Source organism: Pleurodeles waltl, chromosome 2_1 (genome assembly GCF_031143425.1).
Source record: "Pleurodeles waltl isolate 20211129_DDA chromosome 2_1, aPleWal1.hap1.20221129, whole genome shotgun sequence".
Lineage (NCBI taxonomy): Eukaryota > Metazoa > Chordata > Amphibia > Caudata > Salamandridae > Pleurodeles > Pleurodeles waltl.
Window position 1 is genome coordinate 658702423 of NC_090438.1, and position 21963 is coordinate 658724385.

A 21963-nucleotide genomic window follows, 5' to 3' on the forward strand; every position below is an offset into this window, starting at 1 on the left:
TATTATATTGTTATAGCCCAACGTACTATGCTATACCACAAATTAAAGGCCCACTCCAGTGTTCAGGTCTGAGCCAAAGGAGAGTGCCTATAACAAGGAAGCAGGACTTTATTGGTTGGAAAAGCCCTGCTACGAAGGGCCTATAAGGCTATTAGAGCATTACTTCACTAAAGTACAGAATGTTCTAAAATAAAATGGAGGCCTCAAGGAGCACAAGGGGATTGAAATCTCCTCAGGCTCCGTGAGGCCTTTGTTCAGTTGTTGCTGTGTGAAAAACCCCGGCATGTTGGAGCTCTGGGATTCTACCAGCCATTAGAGCCAAGAGGATTCAGTTTTCTTCAATGGAGCTTCCAACATTTCAATGTTCTAATACAATTGAAGAATCCTTACAGAAAGTAAAAATAGTTAATTAAACTCAAATCAGCATCAACAATGCATCAAATAATGCCAATTGCGAGAGGTATCAAAAGTTGGACCTCCAAAGCAAGAAAAGAAGCCAAAACCAAAATATACATAACCAAGGGGATTAGCATAAATTTACTAAGTTCAAAAGTCAAGGAAAGTCTAAGCATTAATCAGTATCCGAAAGAGACTGCTCAATTCATAAGGTTAGAAGACATCTAAATCTATCTAAACATAAATCAAATACACTAATTTGGAGTCTGTATGGTTTTAAATCAGGAAAAATCTGGCACATCACTCAAAAAAGGATCATTTTATATGCATCAGACAGTGACAGGCATAACTTTTGACATGCAATTTTACACCACATGGCTGCACTAATGTTTCTTTCACACAGGCCAATAGTAAAACAAGAAAATGTGATATTAAATAACAAACACTTAGGAACCTCTATTTTTTAAGGAGACTTATACATAGGAAATGAGAAAGCGGTTAGAAATGGTGTCTCTAATTGGCAGAGGTATTCACCTTCACCACAATCCTAGTCAGGGTAAGTCGCACACAATCCAAATTATCCTGTGCTCACCCTCTGGTAGCTTGGCACTGAGCAGTCAGGCTTAACTTAGAAGGCAATATGTAAAGTATTTGTGCAATAAATCATACAGTAACAGTGAAAACATCACAGATATACACTACACAGTTTTAGGAAAATATATGATATGTATCTGGTTAAATTAAGGTCAAAATGATAAAGATTCAATAAACACAAGTTGAGATATCACTTTTACAAGAGGAGTCTTAAATCTTCGAAATCAACAGTTCTCTTGTTTGCACAAAGTACCTGGTTTTCAATAAAAAATAAAACGCATGGAGACAGCAGGAGGAGGAGATGCATGGAAAATCAGGTGTGGGTTGGAATTTCTGGCTCGGCACAGACGATGTGTTGTCTCTTTCCACACTGCAAGGGGCTTTGCGTCGATTGTCGGCACATAGTCTTGGTTCCTAACTGCGATGCAGGGATCTTTTTGATGCCCAGGGACGAAGCAGGAAAATCCTGGGCGTGTGGGACAAAGTCCGCAGGATGGTGTATCAATCTGGTATGGCGATGCATAAAATTTTCTGTTGCACAGCAGGTACTGCATCGATTCTTCACTCGGGAAGTTGGGCTGTGCCATTACAGTTCAGCTGTGCATTGATCCGTTAGGGCTGTGCATCTAATTTCTGGTTGCAAGGCAGGCAAAGAGTCGAATCTTCACTCGGGAACTCAGGCTGAGTCATTCCGGTTCAAACATGCCTGTGATTTTCTCGTCACAAAGTAGGCTGTGTGTCGATGTTCGGTGCACAAGGAGTTTCCTGAAGAGATGAAGTCTTTTTGGCCATAAGACTGCAAAAAAAAAAAAAAAAAAAAAAAAAAAAAAAAAAAACACAGGAGGCAGGCTCAATCCAAGCCCTCCTCAGCAAAGTCAAAGGACAGCTAGGCAGCAGGGCAGCAGTCCTTCTCAGCAAAGCAGTCCAGATGAGTCCTTTGGGTAGCCAGGCAGTTCCTCTTGACAGGTTACAGGTTCAGGTCCAGAAGTATCTAATTTGATGGTACAGGGACATAGTTTATATACACAAAAATGCCTTTGAAGTGGGGAGACTTTAAAGAGTGGTTTTGAAGTGCACAAGGAAGGTCCCTTTTCAGTACAGATCTGTCTGCCAGGGTCCCAGTAGGGGGTTTGGCAGTACATTGTGTGAGGGCAGGCCACTAACCTTTGAAATGTAAGTGTCAGGCCCTCCACCCGTCCAGCCTAGGAAGACCTATTCAGTATGAAAATGAGTGCCAGTGTGACTCAGTATCCTGTGTTTGCAATTGTCTGGGTGAAATGCACAAAGAAACTGTCAATCATCCCAGCCCAGAAGATGACTGGAGACAGGCTGTTAGATACAGATGGATTTTAAGTGCAGAGAAATGCTCACTTTCTAAAAGTGGCATTTCTAAAATAGTAATATAAAATCCAGCCTCACCAATAACCAGGATTTTCTATTACCATTCTGGCCATAATAAATATGACCTGGGTACCCCTTTTCTGATCAGAATCTACCACTCGAACAGTATATGAGGGTAGCCCTAATGCAATCCTATGAAAGAAGCAGACCTCATAGCAGTGGAGAACACATTTAGGAGTTTTCCACTACCAGGTCATATAAAACAAACATGTTCATTTCCTGCCTTTTACCTACATAGCACCTTGCCCTATGGGCTACCTAGCGTCTACCTTAGGGGTGACATATTTAAGAAAAGGGGAGTTTAAGGCTTGACAAGTACTTGTAAATGCCAAGTCGTAGCAGCAGTGAAACTGCATACACAGGACTTGCAATGGCAGGCTTGTGGCATGGTTAAGGGGCTACTTATGTGGGTGACACAATCAGTGCTGCAGGCCCACTAGTAGCATGTAATCTACAGGCCCTGGGCACATGTAGTGCACTTTACTAGGAACTTACAAGTACATCCAATATGCCAATTTATAATGAAACAATGTTATGTTTAAGTGAGAGAGCATATGCACTTTAGCACTGGTTAGCAGGGGTAAAGTGTGCTGAGTCCTAAAAACAGCAAAAACTGTCAAATAAGTGGAGGGAGACAGGCAAAAAACTTGAGGGATGACCACCATACGGCTGTCAGGTCTAAAAGATGTGATGTGTGCAATAACAGAAAACAATACACTGCACAGCTGCTTAGATCAGACCCCACACGAAGAACCTCAAACATGTTGCCACAACCGAAATATTCAGCACATGGATACCCTTGAGGAATACAAACTAATACATTTCAGGTCAGCCACAGAATGAATTCCAATTAGCTCATTTTCTGAAAAAAGAAAAACACAGAAGTGAAAGATGCACATAATAAACTTGTTCATGTTATTGTAAAAGCCATATTTTTTTCCTGTCACTGTCAAACGAATGTCACTGCAGGCTGACTTTGGCCTAGCCTCGGACTGAGGCCTAGGTATGCTAACACATTTAAATCAAGCATTATGTTCTATTTATAAAAAAGTTCTAACATTAACCCTGTATGATTTCTGAATCACAAAACCACTCTACACCTGAACATTCCATGATTCATTGGCAGTTTCTACAATTTGGTCTTCATTACCTTTATTTTCCCAGACTGGCTTTTATGTCATCAATTTCAATACCTATACTCTGTCATTGTGGTGTTTTCATAATTACATTTCAAACCTTCCTTAAGGCAAATAACCTTTTTTAATATCAGAATTAGAATGATTAGACTACGTATTAGTAGTATTAATGGTTAGTATCTTCTGTAGTGAGCCACTACTCACATCACCACACCATTCACCCATCTTTCAAATTCCCTTTCCAATCGTACTAAACAATTAACCATTTCCCACACACCATTCTCTCAAAGTTTTAGCTACACCTGCAATACTAATCATATTGTTAATATCTCAGGACAGGACACAGGCATTAAAATAAATTCCCGGATTTGGTACACCTCTCTTTATTGAAGGGCAAAGACCAGGGCCTCTCTAATGGTGAAATCTCCCTGGGCATAAGCGTGGCTATAATAGAATTGATGGTGGCGGCTTCCCTGGGGAATTTTAGAAAACCTGAAAAGCTCAACTGTCCCAGGGTTTTGGGGTATCTTCAAGGAAGCAGATTTTTTCAGGGTCCCTACGTCTTCATTTTACTAGATGCGTGGTAACTTTTCTACATTTACAATCTCTACTCAATTACAGTATGCTTTGCAGGAGCACACTTTCCATCAAATCTTCAATTAAGTCATTATAAGTATTTTCTCAAGGAGGTGAAGGCCAACATTCCTCTCCTCCTTTGGCTGCAGGAGCTATGGACCCAAATTCCTCAAAGATGTGAAAGCTCTGGGAAAAATTATGGCTACCAGTTGTGCAAGACCATTCCTTCATTGATCCAGCACTCTCAAGTGGTGTTTGGCACACCGCCCAGAATTACTTAGGGATAGTTGTATAACTATTATGTGAGTTCAGAGAACTAGTTTGTCTACCCCACTTGACACTGTAAAAGGGTGGAATGGGGATCCTTGTTTTGGGTTTTAGAGATAGAGTATTTATCTGAAGGTTAAGTGCCTATACTAGATACCATGAGAACAAATTAAGAGGTTTTCTGTGCAGTGGCATTTTCACACAAGCATAAGACTTGCTTCTACCCTTATAGTCCTCCTGGTTTTAAAACCTTTAGTGACCGCTATCGAAGCAGCTACACAGGGCCCCGACCAATATAGGACCCATTAATTCCTTTATCAACAGAAGATTCTCCTAGCCATTACTGATCCTAGTTTATCCTTTTCAACCCAGACATCCTAGTTCCTCCTTTCCAAATCAGGTATTCATCTTAAAGGTCTCTCTCAGCACTCTAAATAGAAGCTGATCTGGGGGGAAATGACTCTCTGCACTCATGTCCTTTTCTTCCACCAAGGGCAACATTCTATTGTACATTATGTAACGTGTCCCAAAATGCATGCACTACTTGGGGATCTGCTTTAATAGAACATTGGTTGATATGTTTAAAGATAATCTACATCCCTTGATGGACCAGTCCTGTGGCGATTTCAGAAAATGGTCCCAACGTCAGCCACCATTGTGGTGCAGAGATCAGGATATATGCAATCAGAATGATCACTGCACCACATTGTTCTCTTATATATCATCTCCTGACCAGACTTTCACATTAAGTAATTCCTTTGACAAACCATACGATAAAGATTAAAGGCCGGGAGGCTTTAACCTCAGACTCTGGAGGTTCATACCTACCAAATGAACCAATATTGGTTTTGAACAGTTGTCAAAGCAAAACCTTGATAGTCCAAAAACAAAAAGGACCTATGATAGCTCACACTTCAGCAGACCAGCCCATTTCTGCCCACAGCAGTTGTCATTTTGACCAATGTCGAGGAAAAATATTGCCTTTATGGATGGACCACTATTAGCCAAACTACCTTCCTCTACATATGAAGGTGATTTGGTTGCATTTTATTACCACACTTGGTATTGTAGATTGAGAAAGTTTTGATATAGGAACCTGCACTATTGGTGGGACAGCAGGTCCTCCTAAGGAGGCATCCTTAATGGAGAGCATATATCTAAATTCAAAAGCTCAGAGCACCAGACTCTTAAACGGCTGCAATTGTTTGGTCTTGGTTTTATTTAAATCTTAAAACATTTGACCCTCATATCAACACTCTCAACAAGCCTCTGAACAGACCTCAGGATGAGCTCATCCTGCACCACGGAGTTGCTGGTAAAGGGGTCTCCCCATGATCAAGCATGTCAACTAGTTTGGGTGAGAGGATATGTCCAAGTTTGAAAAAGTTCCAGACAAAGTTGAATTGAACCAATTAACCTAAAAGCTGGCCTCTAATAGGTTAATCATTTTGGACTAGGTAACAATATTTCTAACCTAGCTACCAGAAAGACTGTCAGTCACATTGTTGGTAAATTGTAAATAGGCATTGCCCTCTATTTTACTATTTCATGAAGGCACAGCATACTCAGGAAATGCATTATGTCCTTGTGACAACTGCTTTATAAACACTGTGCTGGTCAATGTTTTGTTTCTGTGAGTTTTATAAATTGACTCCTAACAAGCACCTCACATGGTTGCCAAGAGGTCTTAAATTTACCAGCTGCATGGTAGCTTTGACATTTAACAATGTCATACTCAATTATGGTTTGCTTTAAAGGAACACAGTTTTAAAATTTGATTTGTTGTACATATCATAGATGTGTTAATGTGCAATAATTATGCATGTATTTCTGTAAGCATTTTATTTTGAATGGAAATATTAAGACCTTGTTACCTAGAAGAATGTGGAGGATTCATCTTAACCTTGCTTTCTATGGTACCAAAACATTGCCTCCACTCTTAGTTCAAAATGTTGATAAATTAGTTTTTGTTAGGGATTTAATCCAGTTACTGGGTACAGTATAATTTATTGTAACAGTACATACAGACAATATAAGCAATGGTTAGCAAGGGCAGCTGCTTGCATTAAATATCTGATGGTAACTACTCATGTAAAAGTATGATTTGTTCCAAGCTGTTAATGAAAAACCACCAACACAGATGCAAATGGTATTTGCACCAATTTTAGCACATAATTATGTATGTGCCCACTAATGTTTTAGGTGGGTAACCGAATTAGGTCTGGTTTAAAATTGTCATTCCCAGGGATTAAGGCACATCCTAGCAGTCTGATTGGCTACATCATATGTCAATATTTTTGATAGCCAGTATGTGACATATTACAGTAATCCACATCGACCACTACCAATCCCCTTGTCAACTCTAGCAAGTGGGAGATTGGCACCAATAAGTATTCCCATAGGCTAATAATGCCACAAGTTGCTGACCAAGAACACACTTCAATGTTTAAGGCATGAATGAGAGATCTGTCTAGAATGTGGTAGGTTCTTGATAATAACTGGAGGTTGGGGATGCTATACCAGATTGAGAAAGGGATAACATGAGCGGGTAGGCAACTGTATTAGGTTAGCTCCACCCACTAGTAGACTTCAATACAGCTATGCTTAGGCACAGGGATATTATGTATTCACTGCTGCAGCACATTGCTTATTTTTTGGAATTCCAAAATGCATTGATAGGCTATGAGTAAGAGCACTTAAACACATATTTTTTGCTGGAAATGGCAGTTCTAATTTTGTAAGAAATGTTATTCAATATCAATTTGTGCTCGTCTTCAGAAAAGGTAAAAAAAAAAAAAAAACTAAAATCGAGAAATTTTTGTGCCATGGTGCCTTCTCTGGAAGGAGTCTAATAAAATCCTATAAATAAACTACATTTCTACCCACCCCAACCATTATTTTGATGGTAGGGTCCATCGTGAAATCTTGCAGGATAAAGCAAAAAACCAGACACTCATTTAAAGACACAGCAACAGTGGAAAAATGTTGAGCCACAGAAGTTTCTGAAATTTATATTTTCCGATTTTGAAATTAAGTACTTTAAACACCTTAGCAAATTCATTTTGAGAGTGACTGGCCAATGGATAATTAGGCTTGTATACTTTTAAACACAGCACTGTAAACCAATTACCATGGCAAAGTTTACTGATAAAAAACAACAAGGCTAGCAGATTGCTTATTCTGATTTGAATATTTCAAATCAAGTGGTAAGTTGGTATATCAGTACACTTAGAATTAGGGAATTGCAGCCATGTACAGCAAACCAGTCAGTCAAATTTTCAAACTCCAGAAGGTTTCATCCTTCAAATCATAATTCATTGAACATGTTTGAGAGTTGTAAAGTAACATTAAATTGACACATTTGTGGAATATAATAGCCTCAATTATTATGGTAGAATGGAAAAGATTCATCATGCAAACAATGGGATAGCCCCATACATTGTAGAGACTAAATTAAATCTAATTTTGAATAAGTTAGTTTATTGTACATTTGGAAGAATTTTGAGAACATTCAGTTCCTAAAATTGAGTAAAGGGGGTATAAATGCTTACCCTAGGATTAGTTGAAGCCACGTGGCATGCCAGATAAGCCAATCTATAAGACAAATCTCTGACTCCCAGTGCTTTAAGGCCTTGAATCCCTTCTGCAATAGACCCTTCAGGCCCAGTCACTTTAGATCCAGTTTCTGCCCTTGCACCTAAAACATTGAACATTTGTCATTACATTTCTTTTTTTTTTGTTTTTTTTGTTTTTTAAGTAAAGCATGATATAATCATCCTTATTTACTAAACTGATTAGTTGATAAAGAATCAAAAAAATATGTCTTTAGCATTGAACATTGCAAGGGTAAGACCTCGACCAAGAAGTATTATGAGAAGAAATTGGACCATCTGTGACTAGGTCAAATAAAATTAATTATATACATAACTGTTTTAAATGTAATGTGGCTCACTTAGTACTAGCAAGATATGAATACAAACATCTGTATAAAACAAAGAAAACTTTCAAATTAAAGTACTGTACGTACAAAACAGACTGAAATGAAGGATTAGCTCTCACAACCTGAATAGAAATACTCTGTACTTTTAACAAGCTGGGACACAGGAACTAGAAAGTTAAATAAAAAGATGTTTCAGTGCTTAGACAGACTACTTAGTTTCCCAGTTTTTGAGATACCCAAGGCAAAGAGATTACAATAACTTTTTAGAATAGCGGCTAATGAAAACTAAAGAATGGAAGACTAGGATACTGAAGATGTTTGGCATACATGAGTCAATATTTTGGTAACAATGAATGAACAGAAATGTATTCAAAGAACAACAAGGGTAATTAACTACCAGTACAAATTTCCAAAGAACTCCTATACATAATTAGTTTATTCTACTTCCAATGTTTTTTACTGATGCATTTGCAAGAGATATATTGGTCAGTTAAAACAAAACAACCTTCAATAGAGAACACAAGCAACTTCCCTGTTAACGTCCCCCTTTTGCCTCCCATCCCACCACATACTGGACCAGTTACACAAAAATATATAATGCATTACATATCATTTTCCAGATATACAGAGGATCCAAATGGAGACAGAGCAAGGCAGAGATGCATGGGTACATCTTGCCCATTAATCCTGCATTCAAATAGAAGAGAAAAGCCCGCCCCATCATTTATTAATACTGTTAGACTTGTCTGCCATGTCATATGCTATTTTCTCATGCCCCAAAAAATGCTGAAGCTTAAGAAGCCAATGTTTGTAGGCTGAATTTGTGGGAGACAGAGAGAGCGGGGGCGCTTGGCTGCTACCATGCGTGGTGAACTCAGGGAGTTTAGGGTCTGGCCCTGAATCTCTGAAATCGCAAGAGATGTTGCCCCCAAACGTCTCCCAGTCAAGGGTAGACCACATTATGTTCGTGAGGGAGCTAGTTTATTGACATCCACACCAGCAGGTCTTGGGGCAAGTGTGACTGATTATGCGAAGGTAGCATGCGGTAATGAGCCAATTAAACTAAAATTATTAGTATGAAGACATACCTCATGCCATTGTTTGACATCTAATATATTATTAAGATCTTTCTCCCATGTGCCTTAATGGGTGATTTACCTGCAGATGTTGGAGTTGTAAGTATACTACAGATTCTAGAGATCAAATATTCAGAATAAGAAAGGTGCTGGAGAAACCTATCAAAAGGTATAGGCACTGTAGTGGTGCATGCTTCAATACAACTGCGTGAGACCCAGTGTCCGATCCAGAGAGTACAGAAAAATTGTGACTCAGGAATCCAATATTCTGGCTTGATCTCCTAAAAGGCTTTCACTTGGCCCTCGCAGTACAAGTCCTGGAGGTGAAAGAAATCTTACTCAAAGTCTAGAAGGCCTGTATTGTCAAAATTAGGTCACCTTATACCCACTTTTGCAGAATTTTTGCAGTGTCCCATATGAACCACATACTTTATACAACACCTCCACAAATGCACAAGTACTTGGTGTGGTTTGTTATCCCTGTGCAGTTTGTAAGCTTTCTGTATGCTCAGGTCAATTCAAGGACAACATATAGTGAAAAAATGAGCAGCCAACAATTTGGCCTAGTTTCAAGCTAATTTTAACTTGCACGTTTTTGGTTGTTCCAAAATTCTTTTGTTGTAAATGGTAGCAAATTTACATAACTGAATAGATTTAAAAAGAAGCAAAAAAACTAAAAATGCATACTTGACTGTATTACGTACCTTTAATTAAAATTATGATTCAAAAACTAAATGTAAGAGAACTAAACAAAAACTTGTTTTATATTTCAAATGGTGCACATTGTTTTGATCACTAGTTACAAAGTGTAATAAATGGACAATGTATTAAACTGCTTTTTAAGATCCCAAAAACTTTATTTTTCTTTCAGTTTTTCATTAACATTGGTTTATAAACTACAAGCGTGTTTTAATAATCCTAACTGTTTTGAAGTTACTTTTAATATATTAAGAGCTTCCAGTGCTTGAATTTTTAAAATATTACGTATGTCAAGTCTTAGAAATAGTTCCAACAAGTATTTCTAGCATTTCTTGAAATACAAAATGTGACAATATGGAATACTGGACAATGGGCATTTATAACTTAACTGAATTACCTCTAAAACGTTTAAATGAATTCCAAATTAAAAGTGAAAGATGTTTTAGAGTTGTGCAACCAGCTGTCATGAGGCTGGGTGTTCAGGACATCAAAGAAAATGCACTCCTCATTCAACAGTAATATAGCACAATTAATTCTATTCATTACCAGTCAGAAGACTGTTTGCTTTAAGAATATCTAGAATCAAATAAGACAACTGAGAGCTTATGTGAAACATATGTCATATGTTATAATGCAAGGTTGTGACTAATAATTAGTTTTTGATGTGTAGATCTGTTAAACAATTATAGAAATACTGATTGGAACAATATAGACTCAATAGACACAGAAGATGTACTTTGCAAGGAAGCATTAAAGACTAGCATTTAGCTGTACACAGCCTGAGGATTACTATACAAAAGAGCATAAGATGGTGGAGCAGTTTTTTTTTTATTTTTTTAAACAGGTGTGAATGTTATAGTTTACTCAGGGAAGAATGCAAGTCAGTTTGAGAGCAGGACACTTTATAAGTGGTGTCAAGTTCTGCATTTGTGGCCCAAATCAGTATAAATCAGTATTGAGGGAATCGTGTACGGTGCACTGCGTGCGGGAATACTGAAACAATGGTCCATTCTTAAAGGTGTTAGCACTACTAGACGCACCGCAGATATAACATGCAATGGGGGAAAAATCCCTCCTCAATTTGCAGAATCACCAACAGAGCATGACATCTGCAAGCTTGGAACTGCTTTGACAATTCCATAAATTCCCATGGAGAAAACGGTCTCTGAAGCATCTGGGGTCATTCCTGAGTGGATGTACTTACCTTTTGCCTGGGAAACTATTGCAAGCAGTTACACCCCCAAACATTTGCATTTTCAGAAGCATAAATAGATGTGCTAGGCTATCTATAACCTGCATAGCTATCTGAATCTACTCCAAATATCTGTAAGCCCATAAGAGGACATGTATGGCTTGTTCTATGCAGGCCTATTTAAATAGGCTCCATTTATCTAATTATAAGATTGCTTTGTGTAAACTATACAAGGTGAAAGGGTTGCAGGGCTCATTGCCTTTCACATTGGACTAATTTGCATACCTAGCTCTGATTTTGCTGAAATAATGGTTGATACAATTCTTGGTACATTTCTCAGATTTCTGGCAGAATGCAGATGAGGTGTGACTTCGATTGCATTTATTGTGTGATTAATACAAATCTTTTACCAATTCAGATTCACAAAATAAAACATAGGAACGTTCATCAGATAATTTGGTCTGGTAAATTGCAAGTGTTCCTATACGTGTGTGGTTACAAAGAAAGTCATATGAGTAGAATAAACTCCCTTCATGAATTAGGTCACAATTTACATGAAAATAACTCTGTAAGATTAGCATTGTAAAAAAGTGGCACTATTAGGCTACATTCTCAACATTTATAAAAAAATAGACAAATTTGGCCAGTGACATTCAGAATTATGTTTTGAGGGTTCAAACTTGCTAAGACAGTCTGTCGGCAGGTCCACACATTCAAAAGTTTGAACTGCTGGTAAAGCAATCATCTGCAGGTTTCAAGTAGTAAGAGAAATATTACATCATAGGATCCCATTATTTTTTATTTATTAATTTTTTTTAAACAGTCTGCATTTCACATCAGGTGGTCGGGATTGCCACGGTTAGATAATCTACTGTTGGAAAAACGAAAAATCAAAGCCATAAAACAGCTCTGTGTGTGTCTTGAGTAATTTGCCCCCAGTAGGATTGTTTTCCTGGGTCATTATATGAAATAACCATTAAGGAACAGGACCACTGAGGTAGCAATTCTTTGCCAGAGTCCGCCCAGAGCCTGTGTATTCTCCACTTTTTTAATTTGTTATAATGGGGCCCCCCAGGCACCATACCTCCGAAGCTTGTAGGTCATGCAAGCATGCATCTAGGTAGTAGGCATGTTTGACTTTGCTGCCTGCAGCTTTCAGCTCACCCCATATCAAGCAGTTCAGTGTGTTAGAGTGTTCTGATCCAATCCTATTGCACAGCTTGTAGAATGAACTTTTCCTTGCCATAAGATGCAATTAAAGATCAAATTCCAGGTGGACCTGAACCAGTGAGGCTGATTTTGGTAGGCAGAGAACACCTGTATACATTTTTATCATCAGCGCATCTAACATATTTGTATTGATTCCCAACATAATGTCACTTCTATATGTGAGAACCTTGGACACCTTCCCCTGCTTGACTTGGAGAATTGGTTTCATGCTGGGACCCCACATATTTTCCCTAGGATTAGTACTGTGACCTGGGGTGCATAGAAGTTGTTTTTGATTGACTTTTTGCTGTGAAAAGACACTTGTATCTAACCAGACTGCAAGGTATTTATATTCAGAGACCTTTCCCCAATAATGACTCAGCATATCTGAAAAAAGCCAGTTTTATTCATTCGCCTCCAAAAAATGATGGTTTTGGCCTTACTCAAGTTCACCTCCCATCTATTTGATTTTGTGTAATCAGAGAGGGCACTTAATCTCTCTAGGCCCATTCTATTATGGCTCAGCATTACCAGGTCACCGGTTAATGCAAGTTAGATAAGGATGTATACCAAAGTATTGAGGAGTGTGAGTTAACTTTATCTAATGTGAAGATCAAGGGGGCTAGACCTCCTTGATTTAGGCTTTACATAGTAACAACTTTCATTGAGGGGGGTCCACCATCATTAACTTTCACCCATAACCATGTTCAGTAGTATAGTAGCTCCATCACTCTCAGAAGCTCCATCTGGACACTCCAGGATCTTAACTTCCCCCATAGGCTTTTTTCGTGGAATCCAGTCAAAGGATGCCTCGAAGTCTAAAAAGCACACACACAGCAGTAAATGCATCTATACAGAGTGATCCATTAATATGGAAATGGCCATCATGTTTGAAAGGCAGCCCTGGTTTTGATGGAATCCTGTTTGATTCAAGGGGATGATCCTTCATTTGTTGACTAAAGATTATTTAATAGTAGGCATGTGAATTTACGCAATCAAATTTAGTTATTCTTTGAATCCTCTTCTTTGAAGATTGTCTAAGACTCCAGGAGGTCTGTTTGGGAGTTCAGCCATTTAGACCTAGTGCACAATCTGTGCATGATTGATTTTTCTAGTGCAAATATTCAGAAAATTAAATTTGGTGTTTGACTACTTTACTAGAGTTTATTGGATTGTTCATGATACCTTGATGAATGGGCCGATTTTGGACAGCAGAATGATTACTGATTATACCAGCTACAGTTTTGCTTAGGATGCCTTTTCACTGAATATTCCAGCTCTCATCCCAACTGCTCCCAGTGGTAGATGAGTTTAAGCTGTTTGGGCTAAATGAATGGTCCCTAGGTGTTGAAAAGCAGTTTGTTAGATAAGTAACGCAGGTCTGCTCATTGATGTTTAATTTTCTAGTTCCTTGTGCTTTATGTTCTTTTCGTTTAATCATTCATTAGAAGTTTACTGTGTTTTTCAATTTACTGGTGCAAATGTGCTTTGCCCAATACTCCTTGTGCTTTGCTTTCTTAAAAGCTCAGCGATGCTTCTTTGAATTGACTCCATTGGCTGTTTACTGCTGCTTTTAAATCTGGACATTGCGGTGTAACTCATAGCTGCCACATTAGCTTCTACACAGTTTTCTTGGAGCATCTCACTTTGAGGGGCAGTTGCTGCTTTATAGAACCCAGCATAGCAAACTTTATTGCAGGTTTCCTAGGATAATCCTAAAAATATATTTGGCAAGGTCCAACCAGCTTCCTATTGGATCCTCTAAACATAGGTTACTTTGCATAAAAATTGTGCAGCTGTTAAGCATGTCTGGCTCTTTTCAGCTTATCCTTATAGGATAATAAGCATGTCCATCGGACATCAGAACATTGACTCAGGGAGGACCATTTGTTAGTAAAGTAGTGAACAATAGTGAGTGTTTGCCATCTATCCGTTGGTTAAAAAAAAAAAAAAAAAAAAAAACTTTAATGTGGCTGAAAAGAGCGACACTTGCCAATGTGTAGTGCAAGTGAGATGCAGTTTTCCACTATCTCGGTGGTTTATCTCCAGAAAACCTACGATAAGGAGCTCTCAGGCCTACTGTTGTTCAGAAATCAGAGTGGTTTCACTAGTTTATTGTGGAGTTTTACTGATGGAAGAATCCGATTGGCTACTACCCCTTCAAAGCACATCTCGGTTTGGTCTGCCTCTTGTTTGTGAAACAGATTTAAAGACCCCATCTGGAATCATGTGTGCAATAGTATAGGCTGCCTTCATGTCCATTATAACTGAACTTAACTTTTTGATCTCGGTCCTTTTTACTTTTGGACTGGAGTTTAAGTAAATATTCATAATGGTTAGGCAAGTACTCGCTCTGCCAACTATTCTTCTAGCACAACAGCAAGGTGACCAGGGCTGGTATATTCAATATATCCTATAAGTGGGACCTGAATTCAGGACCAGGTTTTATGAAGGGCTATAGCATGAAATTGATGCATATTAAGTTAGAAGATTGTCAATGTTATTGCCCAAGCCCCAAATGTCCCATGAAAAGATCTTTAGCTCATTATTTCAGTGACTGTGCAAATACAGATTTGATTCAATTACAGCTGGATTTCATTGATAATGCTTCTGCAAACCAGGACCATTCCAGTGTGGCTACTTAGATTTCTAGATTTATGCTCGGTTGGTTCTTGGAGTGGCTTGCCAGTTTAAGGGGACTGTCATCTGAAGCTGCAGGCAGAGTGTAAAGATGCCCCCCCCCCCCCCCTCCACTGCTCCTCTTAAAATTGAGAATGATTTGTGTCCAACCCATTGCGGTGGTTCCTGCCTTACCAATGACAAATCTGCTGAAGCATTGCCATCCTTTGCAGGAAGAAATGCTCATCGAGGTCAACAGATATTTGGACCCAACATAGGATGTGGCAGAACCATATAACAAAATTTATATTCAAGCCAATTAAAGTACATAGAATTACCAATGTGGCAATACAAGGTAAACTCCAGTTCGGAAAAAAGTTAAGGAAGTTTATTACAAATTTAATCTAAGAGTCATGTAGACAATTCACAAAACAGTCATAAAGATACAGAACCACAAAGGTTTAACCATGGCGACAAAATAAGTTCAGGCAGACTAACATTTGGAGAACTAGGTACTCTGCAGAGACTATACAAAACATCAATAAGTTAATTTAATGGACTGAAGATAAATGTTGCAAAGTTTAAATAAGCATCAAGGCAGTTCAAATCTTTAAAGTCCAATTTAGTTGGGTACAGGGAAACCCTAATGTTGGAAAATGGGTTATTGGTAAGGGCAGGTAAGTACCTACACTTAGCAATAGTCCACGAATCTCCACTTCGGTCCAGTTAGGTCTCAATAAATTCAACTTAGCTTAACCCTTGGTAGCTTGGCAACAAGCGACAAGGCTTAACTTAGGAGACAAAGCGTAAAGCATTCAAATATCACAAAACAGGAATTAAGTAAAATACAGGAAACAGTATAACAATCCAAAACCAATTTATAAAAATAGTAAACTTTTTTAGCTTTAAAATGGCACCAAAACAAATGAAATCAGACAAAGGTAACCGGAGATATGAATTTTTATATAATTAATGCTTTTTAGCGCTTAGAAACGAATAGCGCCAATCTGGTTGCACCTCCACCGGGGCAAAGCCAAAGGGTAAGGTTGACCGCAATGGAGCCCTCCTCGGCTACAGCTTGCTGAATCTTGATCAGACGTCCCTGGAGCCCTATTCTGACACTGCCTGGGAGGTCCCGGTCAACTTCCTACATTTGGACTTAGTCACTTTTTCAGAGATTCTCTTCACCGGGACAAACCTTCAAGTCAGGCCGGGTCGCGGTTGAGGCAAGCCCGCTAGAGTTGCTGTGGCGGGTCGGTCCCTTTATGGAGATTTTTTCCAAAAGTTCTCCAAACTTATTCAGTCTTCTGGATCTTCTTCCAGATGTTCCTTTAATGTTCTTTCGAGATCCACAGCTCACCCCAAGGTTCCAGAAGCTCAGAGATGCTCCTTGAGGGTACCGACTACAACTTCCAGAATGCACCTGGTGCAAACTCCTTTTTGGCCACTGGACAGTGGTCAGCTTCTTCAGGAGTTTGTGTAAGGGACTCTGGTTAGCAAGTTTGCCTGTAGAAAATGAGGTGTCCTTCCGTGAACCAGTTGAAGCCCAGCAAAGTCCTTGTTCTGGTGAAGCCCAAGTGTGCCGCTGGTGAAGTCCTCCAGAATGCAGTGTCCAGGTGCAGGTCAGGGGTCCAGAAGGGCAGTCCTTCTTCTGTAGGTCTTCCTGGCAGGGATCTGAAGTGTGGGTGCAGGTCTGCCAGTTTTATCGTTGCTCCTGGGTGAAACGGGGGGGGTCCTGGTTCTCTAATCAGGTGCAGGATCCTTCCCCCTGTGATGACAACTCCCTGGAAGGGTGTCAGAAATCAATCCCAGGGAGCAACATTCCTCAAAAATCCATCATGGCTGAAAATGATTTGGAGGTTACATCTCGCTGAGCCCACCCACTAGTGTGGCTAAAAATCCTTAACACACCCCTCTCCTGCCCTCTCCTAATCTAATCAAGAGGCACCTAATTGTCTAGGTTTGCAGGATGTGATGGAGGTGCTGGGTTGCTCCAAATGTCCTTCCCTGCCTTTGAAGATCAGTTTGGCAGCCCTCCCCCCACGTCCTGCTTCCCCATCTGCTGAGGGGAGATCTCCCCCCAGGCACATCTGTGTTGAGCCAGGCCACTTCACACCTCATCAAGGCAGCCTGGCCAGGCTGCTAAAGGCTGGTCAATCAGAGCAAAGCAAGAAAAACACTGCAGGGCTGAAGTTGGCAACTTTTCAGGTAAAGTTTAAAAACTCTTTACCTGAACAAGTTATATTAAATCCAACAATTGTTAGTTATGAGATTTATTTTAACAATTACTTTGATACCAAACTTGAGGAATCTGTTACTTGGGGGGAGTTTATAAATTAAAATAAAGTCTCCCCATTCTAGCCTATGGAGGCCATTCATTACAATGAGGGAAACACAAATTTGGCTGAACTATTTTTTATAAGGTCCCTGCTTATAGTTACATGGCACCCAGCCCTAGGTGCACATAGGGCACACCTTAGGGGTGACTTATATGTAAAGAAGTTAGTTTAAGACATTGTAGCTACTTTTAATTCCAAAGTCAAATTTGCATGTAACTTTAATTTAAAAGCAGACCGCAAGGAAGGCCTGCTTTAAAATGAAACTGGGCAACTCAGCAGTGCACCTATCGGTCCACTACCTATGCGGAGGTCCCTAAACCTACATGCCCTACCATATACCAGGGACTTATAGGTAGGTTAATAGTGCCAATTATAATTAGCCTAATTTGTGTATCCACTTTATACAGAGCACTGGCCCTGGGACTGGTAAGCAGTACTCCGGGCACAGCCAAGAGTCAGTAACCACTAGTATATCCGCCCAAAAGGTTTGGGGGTGAACAAGGCAAAAAGGAGGACTTGCCTACACCTAAAGTTAGCCTGTTAGACATGAGGACTGTGGTTGGCAGTCAGTTTGCACTCTGTCGAAGGAGGGACCCTCTCTCTAGTCAAGGCAAAGGAGATAAACACTTGGATAACCCCTCTATAGGTTGGCATATGCAGTCAGGCTTATCCCAAAGGCAATGTGTAAAGTATTTGTACCAGCACACTCAGTAACACACTGAAAACACAAACGCACTCAACACCAGTTTAGAAAAATAGCCAATATTTATCTGAGTAAAACAAGACCGAAATGACAAACATCCAGGTAAGCAATGTGACATTTTTCTCTCCCACAAGAGAGCGATGCGTCGATTTCCAGCAGGGGCACCTAGGATCTGCACAGGTTCACAATGATTTTGACGTCCAGTGATGATTCTTGTGAAATCCAGCTGCACCGTGATGGAAAAAACACATTTTGAGGGGTTGCTTTGTTTTTACTGCCGCCTTGCAGGTGGTGCATCAAATTTTCCCAGCACAGCTTCCTGTGCATGGATTGTAGATCTTTTTTTACCAGCTTCACCTTTCAAGGGTCCAAGGACTGGATAGGGCACCACTTGGCAAGGCAGGAGTCTCAGCAGATAGTCCAGATGCTGGCAGAGGAAAGTCTTTGATGGCCAAGGGACTTGAAAACTGGAGGCCAGGTCAGTCCAAGCCCTTGGAGACATTTCACAAGCAGGAATACACCACAAAGTCCAGTTGTTGTCCTCTTTTAGGCAAAAGCAGCAACTGCAGGCCAACCCATCAAAGCACAGTCACAGGCAAAGGTGCAGTACTCCCCTTCCAGCTCTTTTCCCTGGCAGAGGTCCCACTTGCTTCCAGAAGTAATATGAAAATCTGGGGCTTTGGGTCCACTGTTTATGCCCTTTTCTGCCTTTGAAGTTGGCAAAAGAAAGTTTGTGTTGTTCACAAGATCCTACCTTGCCCAGGCCTCGCTCCAGACTCACACCAGGGGGTTGAAGACTGCACTGTGTGACGGCAGGCACAGCCCATTCAGGTGTAAGTGACAACTCCTCCCCTCTACTCTAGCCCAGATGACCCATCAGGATATGCCGGCAACACCCCATTTCCATTTGTGTCACTGTCTAATGGAGGTTCACAAACAGCCCAACTGTCAGTCTGGCCCAGACAGGGAATACATAAGCAAGCAGAGTCACAGAATGGTTTAAACAGGAAAATGTCCACTTTCTAAAAGAGGAATTTTCAAACTGACAATTCAAAAACCAACTTTGCCAAAAGATGCATTTTTAAATTGTGACTTCAGAGACCCCAAACTTCAACTCTATCTGCTCCCAAAGGAAAAATGCCCGTAAAAGATATTTAAAAACAGTCCCCATGTTAACCTAAATGAGATATAGGCCTTGCAACAGTGAAAACCGAATTGGGCAGTACTTCATTTTTAGGCCATGTAAAACACATAAGTACATGTCCCACCTTTTACATACACTGCCCCATGCCCCTGGGGCTACCTAGGGCCTACCTTAGGGGTGACTTACACGTATAAAAAGGGAGGGCTTGGGAAGTGGGTACACTTGCCAGGTCGATTTGGCAGATTAAAACTGCACACAGACACCGCAGTGGCAGCTCTGAGCCATGTTTTCAGGGCTACTCATCTGGGTGACAACCAATGCTGAGGACCCACTAGTAGCATTTGATTTACAGTCCCTGGGCACTTCTAGTGCACTTTACAAGGAACTTACTAGTAAATCGAATAGGCCAATCATGGAAAAGCCAATTACACATACAAATTACACAGGAAGCACTTTCACTTTAGCACTGGTTGGCAGTGGTAGAGTGCATACAGTACCAAAAACAGTAAAAGCAAAGTCCAGCACACAGTCAAAACATAGGAAGCAGAGGCAAAAAGACAGGGAGACTAACCTAAGGATGCCAGGTCTAACACAGCCAATCAAGGAAAAACATGTGCGGGGTTGGGTACATGTTAGCAAAAGACAGAGCAAAAAGGACAAAAAGAATTTGGAAAAAGAATCTCTGGCAACAAGTTACTAACTAGAATGGGCAAAAAGTAGGCAAAAAGGGAAAGCCTCAGTATGTCAGAAGCTCAGTCAAGAATCTTCTGTAAGGGTTAGGGAGAAAATCTCTGTCTCAGTAAGGCATTTCAAAGGGGCAAAGGCAGAGAGGACGGTACCCCTCCAGGGGTCCAAATGAGGAGGTTCTTTATCTGCAACGTTTCTGTACGGCATCTGTCTGGATTAATCTGACAGGATACTGACTGAAATTCTGCTGGAAATTGTTATATCAAAGTCCAAACCGCAATCTGATTTGTCAGGGCAACAGTTAATTTGACGTTGAAGGGGCATCATCCAATAGAAATCGACCAAGCAGTAACATCCTCAGGTTTTCCCAAAGTCTGTCATGAGAACAGCATCTACCCATGTAGTTCCACAGAGGACTGAAACAAATGTTTAAATTGCTAGCCCACAGTCCAGGATGTTCCACATCCAAGGTCGGATTCCTACAACTCTGTGTAAAACAATAGACTACTAGTATCAAAATAGTCTCATGAGAACAAAGTCTGAAATAATAGTTCACTTTAGCAAGATTTTGTGACATTTTCTGCACAATCATGAAATACAGGGCCTAGCAGGCCTCACTTAGACTAATGCTAGAGAGTTCATACAGCCCATGAATACATTCAAATAAAACAATTTAATATGCAAACTATACATTTTGCATTAATAATTCTCCATTAGCATTCATGACCTAACTTTACACAAAATGACTTAATGCATTTCAGTCAGTATAACGCGGAACTACATTTCTCTATTTTTGCAGACTTATTTAAAGATTAATCATTAGAAAAACAATATTGTTTCAATACATACTATTAGTTTGGAATCTAAATTATAACTATCAGTTTAATCCTCCAAATATTTAATTAAACTTCCGTACTGCCTGTGTCTCTAACATTAGTCTAAACAGATGCACATTTGAAAATGGCTTCTCAGTTAATCACTCTACAGTCAAACTATACTTTTGTTAACATAACCCATGGATTGCCACATATAGATGATCACTACGACACACATGAGGTACAGTGCTAACGTTTTTGCTACATCAGAGGATGTGCATTCCCTGTGAACAGGCTGACCTTATAGGCCCAATTACTAAAAATAGTCTTGTGCATGTATACCTGTTTGGCGTGTGAAGGCAAAAAGAAAGTGAGACCTGTAGGCTTCACTCTGTTGCAGGCCACAGGGTGTTATAAATTCTATGGAAAGTACATCACTTGATCTTATGCCTGCCATTCCTGGAATGCCTGCCAACAAGCTTATGTTAGTTCAATTTAGTATATCATCTTTATCCCTTGATTTGTATTCAGAGTTCAATAATCTTTTTTTTCTGAAATAGTGTGCCCAGATCTATGCCATGCCTGTTGGCACAATTTGGTATTTGTTTCTGGGGTTGGAGACTCTGTGGCTTGTACTGAAGGGTTTAAAACATCTTATGTTTACATATTCCCATATATAGGAGTTTCTCATTTGCACAGTGAGATTGCCATCTTTAGCTACTTCACTACGCTGAACTGGTGGCCGATTCTAGGTTGCAGGAGTACCTATGAATGTTAAGAGGCCATCATGACTGACCAATTCAGTTTGGGTTTCAAATGTTACTGATGTTGTTAGGGGCTCACATTTTACCCTAATGACTTAGCTGGAGCAGGTTCTACCGCCTGCTGTTGAGCATAATGCTGCCTATTAAAATCTTTGTATTCTGCCACTGAGGTCGTCTTTCAATGTGACTCCGATTTTAAGGATCAATTTCTTGTGGTTTTCTTTATAAACAAAAAACTGGATATAGTTGCCCCTTGTTTTCTGCTGCAGTTGGAACAAGTTGTCCATTTCTGTCCTTGCACTCTTTCTTCCTTTCTGCATACTCAAATCTTTAAGGGCTGATAGATGGATTTAGGACATTGAAGGACAACGAGTTAGCCAGGAGATAAAATCAGGAGTGCTCCATA

General features: G+C 39.9%; 1 protein-coding gene across 1 annotated transcript in view; it reads right to left on the bottom strand.

Annotated features, from left to right (window-relative positions):
* LOC138259079 (maternal DNA replication licensing factor mcm6-like) overlaps positions 1–21963 on the bottom strand; it is a 482778-nt gene that overhangs the window by 338431 nt on the left and 122384 nt on the right. Inside the window, exon 6 of the mRNA XM_069206547.1 lies at positions 7922–8067. Within this exon, the coding sequence (XP_069062648.1) occupies positions 7922–8067 (146 nt within the window). The remainder of the gene's footprint in view (positions 1–7921; positions 8068–21963) is intronic.